Raw genomic sequence first — 19,470 nt, 5'->3', positions numbered from 1 at the left:
TTCCTGGTCCCTTGAAGCATATACCTTCATAGAATCCTAAGATATGTATTCTTTCCTGTCATTCCAAAACTTATAACTTAACATTCCAAAACTTATAGCTAATAGCAACATTTGCTCTGTGGTTGAAAGATTGTGAGGAAATCTTTATTTTCTTGATGATTGTCTACACTTTATGGCTACCCTGATATTTTATTTCAAATTTAGTGGACAAGGCCACGATTTTAAATGAGTTATTTTTTAAATGCTACAGATTCCAGAATTTTATCAAAATTGTCTTTATATAAATGACATTAATCTCTAAGTGCCTGTTAATGTGTACTGCTTTAACTAGTGTGTTGAAGACAACTTCCTTATTCATCACTGAATGATGAATTCACTGGCTCACTCTTCTATCAGACACTGGAGATATCAACAGGGAACAATTTAGGATCTTGTCCCTCAACTAATTTATACTGTGGTGGGAGACACTAACAAGTAGATATGTAATCACAACAGTGTATGATAATCACATTACTGTGCCAAGAAGTTTTATTTTAAATTGATGGTCACAAATCTCAAGATGGTTTGTAACACTATGAAGCAATCCCACTACTATTCCCGGGGATATTTGCTTTCCTCCTCTCAAAACAACCACTTATGCCCTCTTTGCCCTTCCTTCTGCTCCCACATCTCACCTTATCCTTCATGAAAAAAAAAAGCCATCTGAAGAGAGCTTTTAGCACCACCGACTCAATACATTTGTCAACATCTGCACCCTCGAGGCATCCAGATCCCATTTTCTTTTTCCTTCTCAAGGGCTTTGCTCTTTTAATTGTGCCCTCTCTTTCAGGAATAAATTATTTCTCTTACTAGTAGATACTTCCTGTCAGCCTACAACATGCTCTAGAATCTCTCATCTTAAATCAGCCATTTCAATTGTCTTTCTACAATCCCCCTCAGCTGCTGTCCTGTATCTCCGCTCACCAGTATAGCAAAATTTCTCAAAAGAATTGTCTTTACATGCTGTCTGCAGGTTCTCACTTCCTATTTGTTATCTACCTTTCATCCCCTCTAATCAACTGATGCTGTTCTTTTCAGAGTTAGTGATGACTTTCTATGTTGACAAATCCCATGAATTCTCTTCTGTCTTCATCTTAACCTCTTAGTGATTTTTACCAGTTGCCATCTTCATCTTTCTAGAGACATGCTTCTCTCTTTGTTTCCAGTACATCACCCTCTCCTGATTTTCCTTATCTCATTGGCCATATTCATGCTGGTTGGCTGGTTTAGGTTCCCCCTAATATTAGAGTTTCCAAGGACTGAGTCCTGGGACTATTTCTCTTTTCTGATAGCATCCTACTCCAAGTGACCGACCTTATTCTTTTTTATCTTTAAACATTAACTCTTTGCTTATGTCCTCCAAATGTAAATCTCTGAATCTTCAATCTAGATCTTTCCTGTAAGATCAGACCTCCGCATCCAATTGCCAACCTGAAATCTACACTTTGGTATCTCCTGAATATGTAAAATGAGTCATTTCAATAAATGGCACCACCATCCAGACAGAAACCCAGGAACTCTTCGTTCTTCTGCTCCCTCATCTGTTCATATCAAGGGCTGTTGCTCACCTACAGTCCTACTGCCACCACAATTTTTTTTTTTTTTTTTTTTGAGATAGGGTCTCACATTGTGACCCCGCCTACAGTGTAGTGGCATGATCTCGACTTACTGCAGCCTTGATCTCCTGGGCCCAAGTGATCCTCCCACTCAGCCTCCTGAGTAGCTGAGACCAGAGCCGTGCGCCACCTTGCCCAGCTAATTTTTTCATTTTTTTGTATAGACAGGGTCTCCCTGTGTTGTCCAGGCTGGTCTCGGTCTCCTGAGCTCAAGGAATCCACTCACCTTGGGCTCCCAAAGTGCTGGGATTACAGGCGTGAGCCACTGCACCTGGCCCCACCACCATTTTTATCTTGCCTTCTCCTCTAGCCTTTATCCTGTCTCCCTACTGTCATTACCTACTTATTGCCCTTAATTTGTATGGAAGCCAAAGAACTTTTTTAAAAAATGAAAATAGATAATATCAGCCTTTGGTCTCCATTGAAAACCCAGACAACTAAATAAGTTTTTTCCCTTTGTGGTTTGAATAAAATCCAGACCCCTTATGGTGACAATGAGGCCAGGCGTGTTCTAGCCACCGCCCACCTGTACAAGCTCATCATGTGCCACTATGCTCAGGTCACGCTAACCTCCTGACAGTTTCTAGAACGGCTCATGTTCTTTTCTCTTTGGGATCTTGGGAACACCAACCACTTCCATCTGTTGGAGCCACCCATTTCACCTTGTTATCCTCTCTTGCGACTCTGCTTATTAATTTCAAAGCATCAGTCAGACTGTAATTATTTTATTTATTTCTTTCTTTATTATCTCTCTCCCTCACTACAGTACAGATACCAGAAGAGCGGTGATCTTGTTTGTCTGCACCATTCTTTCTTGAGTGCCTCTCAGTGTCTAGCACATAAAGGGCCCTCAAATGCTGCTGGGAGAAATTCCAAAAATTATGCTACCGGAATCCACTAAAAATGTATGGACTCGAACCCAACCTGTTAAAGATACTTCTTATTCCAGTCTCTAATACTTAAACAGTTTTATTGCAGAAACACATTTAAGAACAACAAATATAAGGAATAAAGAATCATTGGGACATATGATATCTTAGAAATATTATTTTTCAGCCACAGATGCCTAACATACCATTATTCTGACCATTTGTTCAAAATCCCTTTATTCTTAACATACTCAAAAGAAGCTTTATCCCACTAGAGGCTTTTAAAATAAATAAATAAAACAAATGCAGAAGGAAATTTAACAACCTTCTGCTAAGTTATTTAGTTTATTGTTTCCTTAATAATATAAGCTTTAACAAAATTTTTTCCCATACAGCTCACTATATTACATGTCATAAAAGACACTAATAAATATGAGTTTGAGCCCCTGCCCTCATAAAATTAAAAGTATAGTTAGATAAATTTAGCAACCTACCAGAAGGATAAATAATTTGGCTCAAATTAAGTATTTGGCAATGGAGGAAAGGAATGTCTAAGTTGGGTAAAAGCAAATCAAAGAAACAGCATGGATACTTATGGTGGGGCTGCTCTGTACCACTGCTGGGCTGCCCAGTCCATTACACTGAATCCTCACAATACCCCTATGGCTCAGATACTACTATTATCGCCATTAGACAAGGTGGAAACTAAGGCTCAGGGGGGTTAAGTAACTTGCTGAAGGTCTCACAGCTAATGAACAGAGGTGAGATTCAGACCCAGGCCATCTGGCTCTCATGCTTAGCTGCTTTCTCTATGGCCTACTGAGTATTTTGGTAGAAGTTTGAAAACATCACATTTCTCAACGAAAGTTTTCTTAAAGGAGTTATGGTTAATTCTTAAGTATTTAATTCAGATGCACGAATTTTTTTCTAGTTCTTTTTGTATTAGTATAATAGGCAGAAGGTCACATTTGGGTTGAAGTTTGAGCAGCACTGATGATGTCTTTCAGGGTTATATGTTTTTGAACTCAGCTAGAAGACTGAATTTATAAGCATTGCCAAAAGCTTCTGAACTACCTAATACCCAAGATCAAACTATTGTGTTGCCCATTATTATATACTGAACATAATTATTGTACAGGGTAGTTGATATTTATTTTTATGTTGATTTACTAATTTAATCCACAGAAGCTCTTATAAAAGAAGGTGAAGTATTAAAAATCCAAAATCATCTTGAAAACAGTGGAGTAAAAATAAAGCACAACTTATTAAAGGATCCATAAAGCCTATTTAGTGTTCCAAGATCATGCACTGAAGAGTAGTCATCAGCTAATTAAACTGTTTTACTGACTACCACAGTGTTGGTCCAGGCTTAATTTATTTATTTATTTATTTTTTAATTTAATTTAATTTTATTTTATTATTATTATACTTTAAGTTTTAAGGTACATGTGCACAATGTGCAGGTTAGTTACATATGTATACATGTGCCATACTGGTGTGCTGCACCCATTAACTCGTCATTTAGCATTAGGTATATCTCCTAAAGCTATCCCTCCCCCCCGCCCCCGCTTCCCCACAACAGTCCCCAGAGTGTGATGTTCCCCTTCCTGTGTCCATGTGTTCTCATTGTTCAATTCCCACCTATGAGTGAGAATACGCGGTGTTTGGTTTTTTGTTCTTGCGATAGTTTACTGAGAATGATGATTTCCAGTTTCATCCATGTCCCTACAAAGGACATGAACTCATCATTTTTTATGGCTGCATAGTATTCCATGGTGTATATTTGCCACATTTTCTTAATCCAGTCTATCATTGTTGGACATTTGGGTTGGTTCCAAGTCTTTGCTATTGTGACTAGTGCTGCAATAAACATACGTGTGCATGTGTCTTTATAGCAGCATGATTTATAGTCCTTTGGGTATATACCCAGTAATGGGATGGGTGGGTCAAATGGTATTTCTAGTTCTAGATCCCTGAGGAATCGCCACACTGACTTCCACAATGGTTGAACTAGTTTACAGTCCCACCAACAGTGTAAAAGTGTTCCTATTTCTCCACATCCTCTCCAGCACCTGTTGTTTCCTGACTTTTTAATGATTGCCATTCTAACTGGTGTGAGATGATATCTCATTGTGGTTTTGATTTGCATTTCTCTGATGGCCAGTGATGATGAGCATTTTTTCATGTGGTTTTTGGCTGCATAAATGTCTTCTTTTGAGAAGTGTTTTTTCATGTCCTTCACCCACTTTTTGATGGGGTTGTTTTTTTCTTGTAAATTTGTTTGAATTCATTGTAGATTCTGGATATTAGCCCTTTGTCAGATGAGTAGGTTGCGAAAATTTTCTCCCATTTTGTAGGTTGCCTGTTCACTCTGATGATAGTTTCTTTTGCTGTGCAGAAGCTCTTTAGTTTAATTAGATCCCATTTGTCAATTTTGTCTTTTGTTGCCATTGCTTTTGGTGTTTTAGACATGAAGTCCTTGCCCATGCCTATGTCCTAAATGGTAATGCCTAGGTTTTCTTCTAGGGTTTTTATGGTTTTAGGTCTAACGTTTAAGTCTTTAATCCATCTTGAATTAATTTTTGTATAAGGTGTAAGGAAGGGATCCAGTTTCAGCTTTCTGCATATGGCTAGCCAGATTTCCCAGCACCATTTATTAAATAGGGAATCCTTTCCCCATTGCTTGTTTTTGTCAGGTTTGTCAAAGATCAGATAGTTGTAGATATGCGGCGTTATTTCTGAGGGCTCTGTTCTGTTCCATTGATCTATATCTCTGTTTTGGTACCAGTACCATGCTGTTTTGGTTACTGTAGCCTTGTAGTATAGTTTGAAGTCAGGTAGTGTGATGCCCCCAGCTTTGTTCTTTTGGCTTAGGATTGACTTGGCGATGTGGGCTCTTTTTTGGTTCCATATGAACTTTAAAGTAGTTTTTTCCAATTCTGTGAAGAACGTCATTGGTAGCTTGATGGGGATGGCATTGAATCTATAAATTACCTTGGGCAGTATGGCCATTTTCACGATATTGATTCTTCCTACCCATGAGCATGGAATGTTCTTCCATTTGTTTTTTATCCTCTTTTATTTCACTGAGCAGTGGTTTGTAGTTCTCCTTGAAGAGGTCCTTCATGTCCCTTGTAAGTTGGATTTCTAGGTATTTTATTCTCTTTGAAGCAGTCGTGAATGGGAGTTCACTCATGATTTGGCTCTCTGTTTGTCTGTTATTGGTGTATAAGAATGCTTGTGATTTTTGCACATTGATTTTGTATCCTGAGACTTTGCTGAAGTTGCTTATCAGCTTAAGGAGATTTTGGGCTGAGATAATGGGGTTTTCTAGATATACAATCATGTCATCTGCAAACAGGGACAATTTGACTTCCTCTTACCTAATTGAATACCCTTTATTTCCTTCTCCTGCCTAATTGCCCTGGCCAGAACTTCCAACACTATGTTGAAAAGGAGTGGTGAGAGAGGGCATCCCTGTCTTGTGCCAGTTTTCAAAGGGAATCTTCCAGTTTTTGCCCATTCAGTATGATATTGGCTGTGGGTTTGTCATAGATAGCTCTTATTATTTTGAGATATGTCCCATCGATACCTAATTTATTGAGAGTTTTTAGCATGAAGGGTTGTTGAATTTTGTCAAAGGCCTTTTCTGCATCTATTGAGATAATCATGTGGTTTTTGTCTTTGGTTCTGTTTATATGCTGGATTACATTTATTGATTTGCGTATATTGAACCAGCCTTGTATCCCAGGGATGAAGCCCACTTGATCATGGTGGATAAGCTTTTTGATGTGCTGCTGGATTTGGTTTGCCAGTATTTTATTGAGGATTTTTGCATCAATGTTCACCAAGGATATTGGTCTAAAATTCTCTTTTTTGGTTGTGTCTCTGCCTGGCTTTGGTATCAGGATGATGCTGGCCTCATAAAATGAGTTAGGGAGGATTCCCTCTTTCTCTATTGATTGGAATAGTTTCAGAAGGAATGGTACCAGTTCCTCCTTGTACCTCTGGTAGAATTCGGCTGTGAATCCATCTGGTCCTGGACTCTTTTTGGTTGGTAAGCTATTGATTATTGCCACAATTTTAGAGCCTATTCAGAGATTCAACTTCTTCCTGGTTTAGTTTTGGGAGGATGTATGTGTCGAGGAATTTATCCATTTCTTCTAGATTTTCTAGTTTATTTGCATAGAGGTGTTTGTAGTATTCTCTGATGGTAGTTTGTATTTCTGTGGGATTGGTGGTGATATCCCCTTTCTCATTTTTTATTGCATCTATTTGATTCTTCTCTCTTTTCTTCTTCTTAGTCTTGCTAGTGGTCTATCAATTTTGTTGATCCTTTCAAAAAACTAGCTCCTGGATTCATTAATTTTTTGAAGGGTTTTTTGTGTCTCTATTTCCTTCAGTTCTGCTCTGATTTTAGTTATTTCTTGCCTTCTGCTAGCTTTTTGAATGTGTTTGCTCTTGCTTTTCTAGTTCTTTTAATTGTGATGTTAGGGTGTCAATTTTGGATCTTTCCTACTTTCTCTTGTGGGCATTTAGTGCTATAAATTTCCCTCTACACACTGCTTTGAATGTGTCCCAGAGATTCTGGTATGTTGTGTCTTTGTTCTTGTTGGTTTCAAAGAACATCTTTATTTCTGCCTTCATTTCGTTATGTACCCAGTAATCATTCAGGAGCAGGTTGTTGAGTTTCCATGTAGTTGAGCGGTTTTGAGTGAGTTTCTTAATCCTGAGTTCTAGTTTGATTGCACTGTGGTCTGAAAGACAGTTTGTTATAATTTCTGTTCTTTTACATTTGCTGAGGAGAGCTTTACTTCCAAGTATGTGGTCAATTTTGGAATAGGTGTGGTGTGGTGCTGAAAAAAATGTATATTCTGTTGATTTGGGGTGGAGAGTTCTGTAGATGTCTATTAGGTCCGCTTGGTGCAGAGCTGAGTTCAATTCCTGGATATCCTTGTTAACTTTCTGTCTCGTTGATCTCTAATATTGACAATGGGGTGTAAAGTCTCTCATTATTATTGTGTGGGAGTCTAAGTCTCTTTGTAGGTCACTCAGGACTTGCTTTATGAATCTGAGTGCTCCTGTATTGGGTGCATATATATTTAGGATAGTTAGCTCTTCTTGTTGAATTGACCCCTTTACCATTATGTAATGGCCTTCTTTGTCTCTTCTGATCTTTGTTGGTTTAAAGTTTGTTTTATCAGAGACTAGGATTGCAACCTCTGCCTTTGTTTTCCATTTGCTTGGTAGATCTTCCTCCATCCTTTTATCTTGAGCCTATGTGTGTCTCTGCACGTGAGATGGATTTCCTGAATACAGCACAGTGATGGGTCTTGACTCTTTATCCAATTTGCCAGTCTTTGTCTTTTAATTGGAGCATTTAGTCCATTTACATTTAAAGTTAATATTGTTATGTGTGAATTTGATCCTGTCATTATGATGTTAGCTGGTGATTTTGCTCGTTAGTTGATGCAGTTTCTTCCTAGCCTTGATGGTCTTTACAATTTGGCATGATTTTGCAGTGGCTGGTACCAGTTGTTCCTTTCCATGTTTAGTGCTTCCTTCAGGAGCTCTTTTAGGGCAGGCCTGGTGGTGACAAAATCTCTCAGCATTTGCTTGTCTGTAAAGTATTTTATTTCTCCTTCACTTATGAAGCTTAGTTTGGCTGGATATGAAATTCTGGGTTGAAAATTCTTTTCTTTAAGAATGTTCAATATTGGCCCCCATTCTCTTCTGGCTTGTAGAGTTTCTGCCAAGAGATCTGCTGTTAGTCTGATGGGCTTCCCTTTGTGGGTAACCCGACCTTTGTCTCTGGCTGCCCTTAAGATTTTTTCCTTCATTTCAACTTTGGTGAATCTGACAATTATGTGTCTTGGAGTTGCTCTTCTCGAGGAGTATCTTTGTGGCGTTCTCTATTTCCTGAATCTGAATGTTGGCCTGCCTTGCTAGATTGGGGAAGTTCTCCTGGATAATATCCTGCAGAGTGTTTTCCAACTTGGTTCCATTCTCTCCTCGTCACTTTCAGGTACACCAATCAGACGTAGATTTGGTCTTTTCACATAATCCCATCTTTCTTGGAGGCTTTGTTCGTTTCTTTTTATTCTTTTTTCTCTAAACTTCCCTTCTCGCTTCGTTTCATTCATTTCATCTTCCATCACTGATACCCTTTCTTCCAGTTGATCGCATCGGCTCCTGAGGCTTCTGCATTCTTCACGTAGTTCTCGAGCCTTGGCTTTCAGCTCCATCAGCTCCTTTAAGCACTTCTCTGTATTGGTTATTCTAGTTACACATTCGTCTAAATTTTTTTCAAAGTTTTTAACTGCTTTGCCTTTGGTTTGAATTTCCTCCTGTAGCTCAGAGTAGTTTGATCGTCTGAAGCCTTCTTCTCTCAACTCGTGAAAGTCATTCTCCGTCCAGCTTTGTTCCGTTCCTGGTGAGGAACTGCATTCCTTTGGAGGAGGAGAGGCACTCTGCTTTTTAGAGTTTCCAGTTTTTCTGCTCTGTTTTTTCCCCATCTTTGTGGTTTTATCTACTTTTGGTCTTTGATGATGGTGATGTACAGATGGGTTTTTGGTGTGTATGTCCTTTCTGTTTGTTAGTTTTCCTTCTAACAGACAGGACCCTCAGCTGCAGGTCTGTTGGAGTTTGCTAGAGGTCCACTCCGGACCCTGTTTGCCTGGGTAACAGCAGCGGTGGCTGCAGAACAGCGGATTTTCGTGAACCGTGAATGCTGCTGTCTGATCGTTCCTCTGGAAGTTTTGTCTCAGAGGAGTACCCGGCTGTGTGAGGTGTCAGTCTGCCCCTACTGGGGGATGCCTCCCAGTTAGGCTGCTCGGGGGTGAGGGGTCAGGGACCCACTTGAGGAGGCAGTCTGCCCGTTCTCATTATCTCCGGCTGCATGCTGGGAGAACCACTGCTCTCCTCAAAGCTGTCAGACAGGGACATTTAAGTCTGCAGAGGTTACTGCTGTCTTTTTGTTTGTTTGTCTGTGCCCTGCCCCCAGAGGTAGGCAGGCCTCCTTGAGCAGTTCAAGCTTCCCGGTTGCTTTGTTTACCTAGGCAAGCCTGGGCAATGGCGGGCACCCCTCCCCCAGCCTCGCTGCCACCTTGCAGTTTGATCTCAGACTGCTGTGCTAGCAATCAGCGAGACTCCATGGGCGTAGGCCCGTCCGAGGCAGGTGTGGGATATAATCTGCTGGTGGGCCGTTTTTTAAGCCCGTCAGAAAAGTGCAGTATTAGGGTGGGAGTGACCTGATTTTCCAGGTGGTGTCTGTCACCCCTTTCTTTGACTAGGAAAGGGAACTCCCTGACCCCTTGCGCTTCCCGAGTGAGGCAATGCCTTGCCCTGCTTCGGGTGGCACATGGTGCGCTGCACCCACTGTCCTGCACCCACTGTCTGGCACTCCCTAGTGAGATGAGCCCAGTACCTCAGATGGAAATGCAGAAATCACCTGTCTTCTGTGTTGCTCACGCTGGGAGCTGTAGACCAGAGCTGTTCCTATTTGGCCATCTTGAAAGGTGTCCGGTCCAGGCTTAATTTATAATAGCTGATACATTTCTGCAAAATCTTGAACTTTATTATTTTATACTTACCAACGCACATATACGTTTCACCAGTAAGCACACATATCCACAAATTAGCCTTTTTGTCATCCTAGCTTTTTCCTTCCTACTTAGCTAATTATCAGAAAGAAATAGAGAATCCATGGAATGATTTAGATAAATGGGTTTTTCCCCAAGGAATCACTTTCTCATAGGACCCTAGTGGGAGGGACATAGATCCCACCTGAGAACAGCTTGGGATAGAAGCCAAGTTTCTTTTTTTCCAATCTCTGCCCCTTTACCATACTTTAGACATATTTTTGTTATGTTCCTGTTTCTAGGTTCTGGGCCTCATAACACTGTCATCCTTATATAGCTAAGATTAAATTAAAATACAATGAAAAGGGGCAACTAAAGGCTACAGTGCTGCTGAACGTTTTTTAGTATTTGAAATCTGTATTAGTCAGGGTTCTCTAGACGGACAGAACTAATAGGATATATGTATATATGAGAGGGAGCTTATTAAGGAGAATTGACTCACACAATCACAAGGTAAAGTCCCACGATAAGCCGTCTGCAAGTTAAGGAGCAAGGAAGCCAGTAGTGGATCAGTCCCAGTCCCAAAACCTCAAAAGTACGGAAGCAGACAGCGCAGCCTTCAGTCTGTGGCTGCAGGCCCAAGAGCCCCTGGCAAACCACTAGAGTAAGTCCGAAAGTCCAAAAGCCAAAGAACTTGTAGGCTGATGTTTAAGGGTGGGAAGCATCCAGCATGGGAGAAAGATGAAGGCCAGAAGGCTTAGCAAGTCTGCTCTTTCCAACTTCTGCCTGCTTTATTCTAGCTGAACTGGAAGCTGATTAGATGGTGTCCACCCACACTGAGGGTGGGTCTGCCTCTCCCGATCCAATTGACTCAAATGTTAATCTCCTTTGGCAACACCCTCTTAGACACACCCAGGAATAATATTTTGCATACTTCAACCCAATCAAGTTGACAATATTAATCGTCACAGCATCCTATATTGTAGATGCAATTACCTAAGATTCCTCTTATCTGAATTGCTAGGTACTACTAGGTGACTCAGTCACCAGTTGACAGCACTGCACAGCATGAAGGGAGGCAGAGAATAGTGAACAAGAGAGGAACTGGAAAAACCGTAGCTGACAGTATGTGCTGATGACATCTCACAGATGGCAAAGGGCATCACTCATAGAGCAGGACAGCTGTTAAAAAGGACCTGTTAACATCTACCTGTCATTTTCTATATATTCTATGTATCTATATCCTCATGGTCCTTACTAGCCATGAGAAATAAGAATGTATTTAAAGATTCTCATCATATTTCCTATACAATTGATGGGTTAGAAAGAACTTTTATCCCTATCACCACTTTCCTAGGTGTTGAAATGAACTCTTTTGTTTACTTTCTATGATATTATCACTCTTCCCAAATGAGGAATAACTAATCTGATTGGTTAGAGGCAGAAATTTATTGGGCAATGCTTTCGAGCCAGTGAGGCAGGGTATTAAATAGCTCACTTGGACCTGTGTATAGGTTCTCTTTCTTTTCCATTGTATTCCATACTATAAAGTTCTCTTACTTTGCCCTATCCCCACCTGTTTTGGTGACTGATGGACAGGCCTTAGAGCTGGCCACAGAGGTAAAGACACAGAATGTGCTCTGCAGACCCATCTCTCCCCTCATGCAAGTCCACCCCTCCATTGCCCTGGAATCAAGGTCCATTTTGCAATCCAGCTTTACCAGAGTTATACACTGGCAGTTATTGGACAAGTGCTTTGTCAATTAATAAAACTGATACTATATTCCAACGTATTCTTCCCATCAGCTAAAACCCAGAGAAGAGAAAGGGTAAGTCTTTCCCTCAACTCTATCATTAAATTATCCACATGTGGCCATTTAAATTTAACTATAATTAAAATAAAATTAAAAATTCAGTTATTTGGTCACACCAGCCACATTTCAAGTGTTCAGCTTACTAATACCAGCCTCTTATAGCTAGTGACTACCACACAGGACAACACATAGAACATTTCCATCACTGCAAAATGTTCTACTGGACAGCACTGCTCAAGTAGATTTTCGTATGCTACTCTACAAAGGCATTTCCCCCTATGTTAGCTGATTTGATTCTAACAACTCTACAAGGTGGACAAAGCAGATATTACTATTTTACAAATGTTTTTAAGGTTGTTCTCCAGATGACAAAACAGGTTTTGAGGTTAAATTAATTGCTCAAGGTCACACAGCAAATTAGGAACTAAAACTTTGGTCTTCCCAAAGTCTACATTGCTTGACATCTGTACTGTTACAATCAGTTTTACCTGCAGACTCCAATCCATGAGGCTTTACTGATATGTAAAGCCAAAGAAAGTAACTCATGTTTCACTGATTGCCTAAATTGTACTCTTTAGCTGTTAGTGTACAACATGACATTCTAGAGAGAGTTCATCATGTGTCTTTCATCATCAACAGACTAAGGAGAGCTCTTGGCAGTAAGAATAAATTCTAAAAGGGGAGGAGCAATTTAATTCTTACGAAATTCTACAGAAGGGTACTTTGTTCATATGCTGCCCACTAGCCACCACCTATTACATTAAGAACTATTTTTTTTCCCTAGATTTCACAGCTTCTGAAAACACAGTATAATCATTGACCAATTAACAATATAAATTTGATAATGTTCACACACACACTGAGAACTTCCCATAGACCTGTTTAAAATTTCTTTCCTCTCGTCTTCCACACCTAATTTTACTATTGTCTTATTTCACTAGGCAAAGTTTCAATGTTCTTGAAATATGGATGTTAAAACACTCAGGAGATTGCTTTCATTGGAGAACAAATCTTAGGCTGCAAATCTAGTATCACCTGCATAGTACTTACATGTAGAAATTTCAGATTCAGAACTCAATCAAAATGCATATTTCAAGTGTTATATTAACGTGTTTCTTTTATATTTAGGTGTTTTCATTCACGGATTATTTCTGGATGGAGCTTCCTGGAATAGAAAGATCAAGAAACTTGCAGAATCGCATCCCAAAATTCTTTATGATACAGTGCCTGTGGTTAGTAAATTCTAATTATATATACATGTGGAATTATTTTATACATATTTTATATATTATATATAAAATAGACCCCATATTGTGTGTATATATGTGTATACATATATATATATATATACACACACACACACACACATATACAGTCAATTCTTGTTATTCATGGTAATTATGTTCTATAAAGTTGCTTCCAACATTGAATTAGCAAATACTGAACCATTGCTCCTGGGGAAATAAATACAGGGTTCTTTCTTTGGTCACAACATTTTTGTTAGCTGATCAGTAAATAACTTTTATTTTGTGTCTGTTTAAAGACACCTTATTTAATACACAATGTTGAGTCATTAACATTAACTCATGGTCAAAATGCTATGAGCTTCGTTGAGGCATGAGCTAATATTTTCTCTATGAGGCACATCAGCCTTCTTGCACTTAGCACTGGCTGGGCGCAGTGGCTCACACCTGTAATCCCAGCACTTTGGGAGGCCAAGGCAGACGGATCACCTGAGGTCGGGAGTTTGAGACCAGCCTGACCAACATGGAGAAACCCCGTCTCTACTGAAAATACAAAAATTAGCCGGGTGTGGTGGCAGGTGCCTGTAATTCCAGCTACTAGGGAGGCTGAGGCAGGAGAATCGCTTGAACCTGGGAGGTGGAGGTTGTGGTGAGCTTAGATCGCACCATTGCACTCCAGCCTGGGCAACAAGAGTGAAACTCCGTCTCCAAAGCAAAACAAAACAAAAAAACAGCACTGCGTTACGCATGGGGGTCATTTTAAACAGTGAAATCGCCAACAAAAACACAAAAATGTGAAAAACCTGGTACTAAATAGGCCACGAAAAGGACACTTGTTTACGGTTATGAGATGAAACAAGAAAGCAGAGCCTCACCTGTTTCAACCCGAGCTGGAAACGTGTGTTGGATGATGCAAATCTTTGATGCTCTGCAAATGTCCACCAAGGAGCGCGACAATGCTGCCAACTGATTTTAGGATTAGAAATAAACTGGTGAGTAGGCAAATTTGGAAATGTGGAATCCACAAATAGTGAGGTCCACTGTATATACATAAACACACACGTGTTCATTATATTTTTCTTATACTTTGACTTGAAAATGTGAAATTTGCATATTAAAGATTATGAAAACCATCAATTTAAAAAGCCCCATTTCCTAGGCACCTATCCAGTATTGGCAGATTAAGCTTTATAAAATATAATTAAGATTCCATCTATAACTGCATCATGAGAAAATGGCTTAAGAAAATAGCAATTTGAAGGGTAGATCTGGGATGCTGTGATAAAATATAGGCAGTGGGATTTATGTGAATTTTCTTTGCAGGATTCTGGCAGCAGCTCAAAGACAGGTTAAAAACCCCTTCAGAGCAGCTGTAACAGGATCAGTGAGGGGTCAACTGACAGCCAATTGCGAGAAAGCTGTCATACATTTTAAAATACCATGGGCACAAAAGTTTAAAATACAAGACCCAAATTGAAAGTTTCAAGGACAAATAAATGCAATTTCAGGAGCTGATCGAAATCTAGTCTTTCACATGGAAACTCTTAAGTAGCTTGCAGTGTGTACAAGAAGAAATTAATGTATAAATGGATAATGATTCTCCTGAATAAGCAGCTAGTTAGAAATAAAAATTCTCATTAGAAAAATCCCCTGGGGTTGAAATGAAATCTGAGTTAGGAAGAGTGCTTCGAGTTATACATTGTAGTTAGTATTTGCGAAACTGCCTTGTGGATCCCCCTTATGAAAATCTGGATTCCACAGTTAAGTGGGAGAAATAGAGAAACTCGCATCCTTATAAGCTCCTTCAACAATCTGTGTTTTGACCTGAGAAACCTAAAAGAGGGGTCTGAACACTGGGGCTGTCAAGTCCTATCATCTCGAGGATTGCTATTACTTCTACTCCAGAAAAATAAATTGAATTAAATTCTAAAATATCTTTATGAACATAGTTTGTTCTTACTCTTACATTCAAAGATCAAATTGCCTCAAAACCTTATTTTTAAGATTGATGAGGTCTAATAATAAATTGTAGGAACTTAATGACTAAAAAGAATGGGGTATAGATTGTGGTTATAAAGGAATGCAATTGTATTTTAAACAGCATAATATATATAGTATCTCCTTTATAATAGTCTCCTAAAATGGGAAGGTTCTCTAGCTATACAGCTGTTGATAAAAATCCCTTCAGAATTTTTTGGGACTGGCTTTCAATTAATATAAAGGCACATGATTCTCAGTATCAGTGTGGCAATTCTCTCCTTTGAAAGTGTATCTGATTTTTTTTTTAATCAATCATTGTAAGCACTAAAAGTCATTTCCCAGGTAATTGTGGCTGAGAGATAAATAGGTAGAAAATATGCTTTTAGAAAGAGAAGGCAAAAACTATTTTTTTCAGTTATGAGAGTTCTATAAAATGTTTTGAGCAATCACAACACTGCTGGTGAAAATAAATTTGGGCCACAGAAATTTGCATGCATAACCTTACTCTGAGAATACTATAGTAGGCTCAAACACATGTACATTTAACAAACAGCCTTGACTTAAAGAGGTGTTATGTACTTTCTTTCTTCCAGATGTGGCTAAAGCCCTGTAAGAGGGCAGATATACCGAAACGGTCAAGTTATGTTGCTCCATTGTATAAGACAAGTGAGCGGAGAGGAGTATTATCCACCACTGGCCATTCCACGAATTTTGTGATTGCCATGACTCTTCCCTCTGACCAACCCAAGGAACACTGGATTGGACGAGGTGTAGCACTGTTATGTCAACTTAATTCATAACCAGAAGACGTCATTTCCTTGTTCCTATTTCTTGTTGGCTGGCTAAGTAGAAAGCATATTTTACTACTTAAACCTTTTTTTTTTGTTTAAATACATTTGACTAAAGTTATAAAATTATGAATTTACTTATGAGCAAATGCAGATAAACTTAATATGACTCATACTTAAATGTAAGGAAATGTTCTGAAATAAAGACTAAAGAAAACACACTGGCATATTTGCTCTGAGTAACTTTATTTTGGAGGAGTTCCATAAGCATTAGGAACATACATAAAATGACACACCACTGTTGACAATGAAAAAAAAAAACAGCATTTGATATTTGCCAGCTTTTTAAGTTAAGTTAAAAAAAATGATTCACTTAAAACAAAACAAAAGTTTAGATATTTTAGCAAGAATCACCTTGCAGGACCATAATCACATTTAAGCCACTGACTTGTTTCTTAATGGAAAAAATTCACACTGCATCTAGTTAGTTAGTTACTATAGTATGTCTAAGCATAATCACAGCTGATTGAATGCAATGTGATTGATATATACCAAAATTCATATGGATGTCACACAGTGACAGCATTGTACAAGTAACATTAATGACCTCCAACAAACACATTTTAAATTAGACTGGTCAAGCTAAAAGGAATGTTGGAGCCAAAAGAAATGTAGTGGAATTCAGATTGTCTATTAAGACTTGAAACTATACATTAGAATGATGTGAAAACTAAATACTGGTGGAACCCTAATACTAGCAGCAACTGTTACAGCCCTCTTAAAAGATTTGTAAAATCTAGCAAATAAAGATAATACAATTTTTGAGAGAATATAAAACTTCTTTATATACTTCAGCATAACCTACTTGCTTTAAATCAGGCATTTATTTTAAAACTGGGAGTATATTCCAGCTATTGCTTTTATAAAGGTTCTAAAATGAAGCAGATTTAATGCTGGAATGCAGAATCCTACCGTGGGTATAAAAACCCAAAAATGAACTATAAATATATCTTGGTTCAGAAATCAAGATAGATAGATGATAGATCGATATCTGAATCACTTGAAGTTGGCAGTACTAAATAAAATATCAGCACCTTTTAGCTAGGTTGCTTGAAGGGCCAAGCAATGAGATGAGGACTGTCCTAATTCAGTGCCCAATGCTGAAAATTAATTATATATAAAACTTACTTCTACTTATTATAAGGAGGCCACGGAGTAAGTCAGAAATAATTTTTCAGATTCAAGCATAAATTAAAGAAATAACACCTAAGCTCCCTTGCTTATAGCATACAGAAAAGACACTGGCAATAATCTATAAATACCTGGATGCATGTGCTGCTCTCAAAGTTTTGTTTTTGTTTTGAAGTTCATAGAGTAGGAGGAAAGAAGAGTACTAAATGAAAACATTTTAGATGGAATGGAAAAGAGTTTGGCTCTTATATATTTGAACAATAAGATAGATTGTTACAGCAGCTACACTGGTTGCCAAGCAGATTAAAACAAAGCTAGCTGCACATAGTTCAAATACAGTTTACCTGGCATAAATAAAGACCATGTGGCATAGGATGTAAACAGAAAGCTACATGCATGTGACTAGTAATACAAATTATTAAGTAAAAATTCAGGATAAACATGGCTTGCACTTCTCACAAATCATTCACAATTATGGTAGGAGAACAGGGCACCTAAAAGACTAATCCCTATCAGGCACCAACAGCATATCTTGGCACAAGATGATCAAGTGATTTCAGCTGAGTAATTTAAATGCATCTTCCAAGTCACTTGGGTACCATGACAGCCATGGCAATAATGGAGTTTATCCTAGTAACTGTTCTAAATTGACACTTCATGTACACATTACAGACATGGTAAACTTCGATTTTCTGCTTTACAACCTTGTAGCCAGCCACGACATGTGCTCTTGGTTCCAGTGCCAAACTGGTAAAGCAATGTGAACATTCAGAACTTACATTTCCCAATTAACTAGTTGGTACTGTTAAAATAGGAAAATCAACTATTTAAACCACATCTGGTTCATTTCTTTGATATTTTCTAGAGGGTTACAATTTTTTAAAAAGAGAACATTGACCACATGCTCCAAACCCTCACCTCCCCCCGCCAAAAAAAAAAATTAAAAAAAAAAAATAAAAAAAAATTAAAGTAAAAAACAAAACAGAAAGAACACCCCAACACCAAGTATTATAATAATACAAAGAACCATTATGAATCTTTCATTAAACTGAAGCTCACACAAACATACAATCACAAATTTCAGTAGTTTAGGCTGCAGGTTTAAACACTATGCAAATATATACAAAAATAGTAACTCTAGATTCAAGAATAAGGGCTTTTCCCAATGCTAAATTCATACTCTAATGCAGCCTGAGCTTTCCTCTAGTTCCTATGTCTACTTTATGCAGTTTCAAAGTTGTGTCAAGTTGATCCCTATCACCACATGAATATATGTAGCTGAATTAAAGAGCACTACAATTCATTCTTAAAACACACAAAAAATGTCTCCCCAAAGTCCATTTAAAATATTTTTAAAGTTTAAATGATTTTTTTTTTGGTTCGATCTCTATTTCTGCATAGCCACAGAAGTTTCTACTAATAAAGAGACTAGTGTTTTATATGATTATTTTGTGAAAAGTCTTAATCAAACATATCAACACTGGTTCATGGAGTCCCATATTCTCCTCTCTTTATCACAAGCTTTATATTTTTAAAAGACCCCTACGTGCAGGGAAAACAGTACTAAGCACCAGCCTCTTGTGGTTAGGCTCAAATCTATGAAACTTGTAAGTAGTGCAAGCCACTGACTTTCCTTTGAGCAATGTGCATACAGTACAAGGAACAGATGCAAAGCTGCATGGTAACATTCTCGTAATCAACAGTGATTACTGGGAAAGGTCAAAACTGGATGTCAAACACAATTTTGTCTTCATAGAGGGCAATCACCAGCATAATGGCAAATCCAAAGAGCAATCCTAAATTCTGAAGGATGAATTGCCCCACAGGACAAAAGCCATGTTCTTCATTGTCACCATCACCATGCAACATTTCTGGAAGCTAGAAAAATAAATCTTCACATTAAACTTTGTATAGTACTTCTGCTCAAAACAGTTTTTAAAAACATTTTCCTACTTAAGAAAATTAATGACTGAAGTGTAACTACAGACAAAATAATTATTTTATTGAACACAGTGCTACCCACCAGATGTATTTTAGTCAAATACTGAAGAAATTTTATGCTTTTGCTAGGAAATACTAACTCTGTTCCCTCCTCCTCCTCATCCCCCACAACAAACACTTAAAATATGCACATTAGTCATTTTTCAAACAGTTACTATCCACTGACCTTATAAATTCTGACATTTTACTTTATGCTAAAGCATAAAGCAACTTATTACCAATAAGACACTCCAAAAACAGATCACCACAATTCCCACATTTACTAATATATCTTAAACTCAATAAGAAAGCAAGATTCTTGGGCCGGGCACGGTGGCTCACGCCCATAAATCCCAGCACTTTGGAAGG

General features: G+C 38.4%; 2 protein-coding genes across 18 annotated transcripts in view; one reads left to right on the top strand and one right to left on the bottom strand.

Annotated features, from left to right (window-relative positions):
- The window catches only part of DNAH7 (dynein axonemal heavy chain 7), a 393,327-nt gene extending 377,166 nt beyond the window's left edge, over nt 1-16,161 (top strand). For all 10 annotated transcript variants that reach the window (XM_054679168.2, XM_054679169.2, XM_054679172.2 and 7 more), the window contains 2 exons: nt 13,047-13,150; nt 15,736-16,161. In XM_054679168.2, coding sequence (XP_054535143.1) covers nt 13,047-13,150; nt 15,736-15,942 — 311 coding nt within the window. In that variant the 3' untranslated portion in view covers nt 15,943-16,161. The remainder of the gene's footprint in view (nt 1-13,046; nt 13,151-15,735) is intronic.
- The window catches only part of SLC39A10 (solute carrier family 39 member 10), a 161,359-nt gene continuing 154,906 nt past the window's right edge, over nt 13,018-19,470 (bottom strand). For 5 of the 8 annotated variants that reach the window (XM_063791421.1, XM_016950253.4, XM_016950247.4 and 2 more), the window contains exon 10: nt 16,160-18,999. In XM_063791421.1, coding sequence (XP_063647491.1) covers nt 18,841-18,999 — 159 coding nt within the window. In that variant the 3' untranslated portion in view covers nt 16,160-18,840. Of the gene's footprint in view, nt 13,084-14,037; nt 14,129-16,159; nt 19,000-19,470 lie in introns of those variants that run through there. The other 3 variants (XM_063791423.1, XM_063791422.1, XM_054679173.1) reach the window with 1 other exon arrangement.

This window comes from Pan troglodytes, chromosome 13 (assembly GCF_028858775.2).
Source record: "Pan troglodytes isolate AG18354 chromosome 13, NHGRI_mPanTro3-v2.0_pri, whole genome shotgun sequence".
Taxonomy (NCBI): Eukaryota; Metazoa; Chordata; class Mammalia; order Primates; family Hominidae; genus Pan; species Pan troglodytes.
Note: the sequence above shows the minus strand (reverse complement) of the source record. Positions and strands in the feature narration are given on the sequence as shown.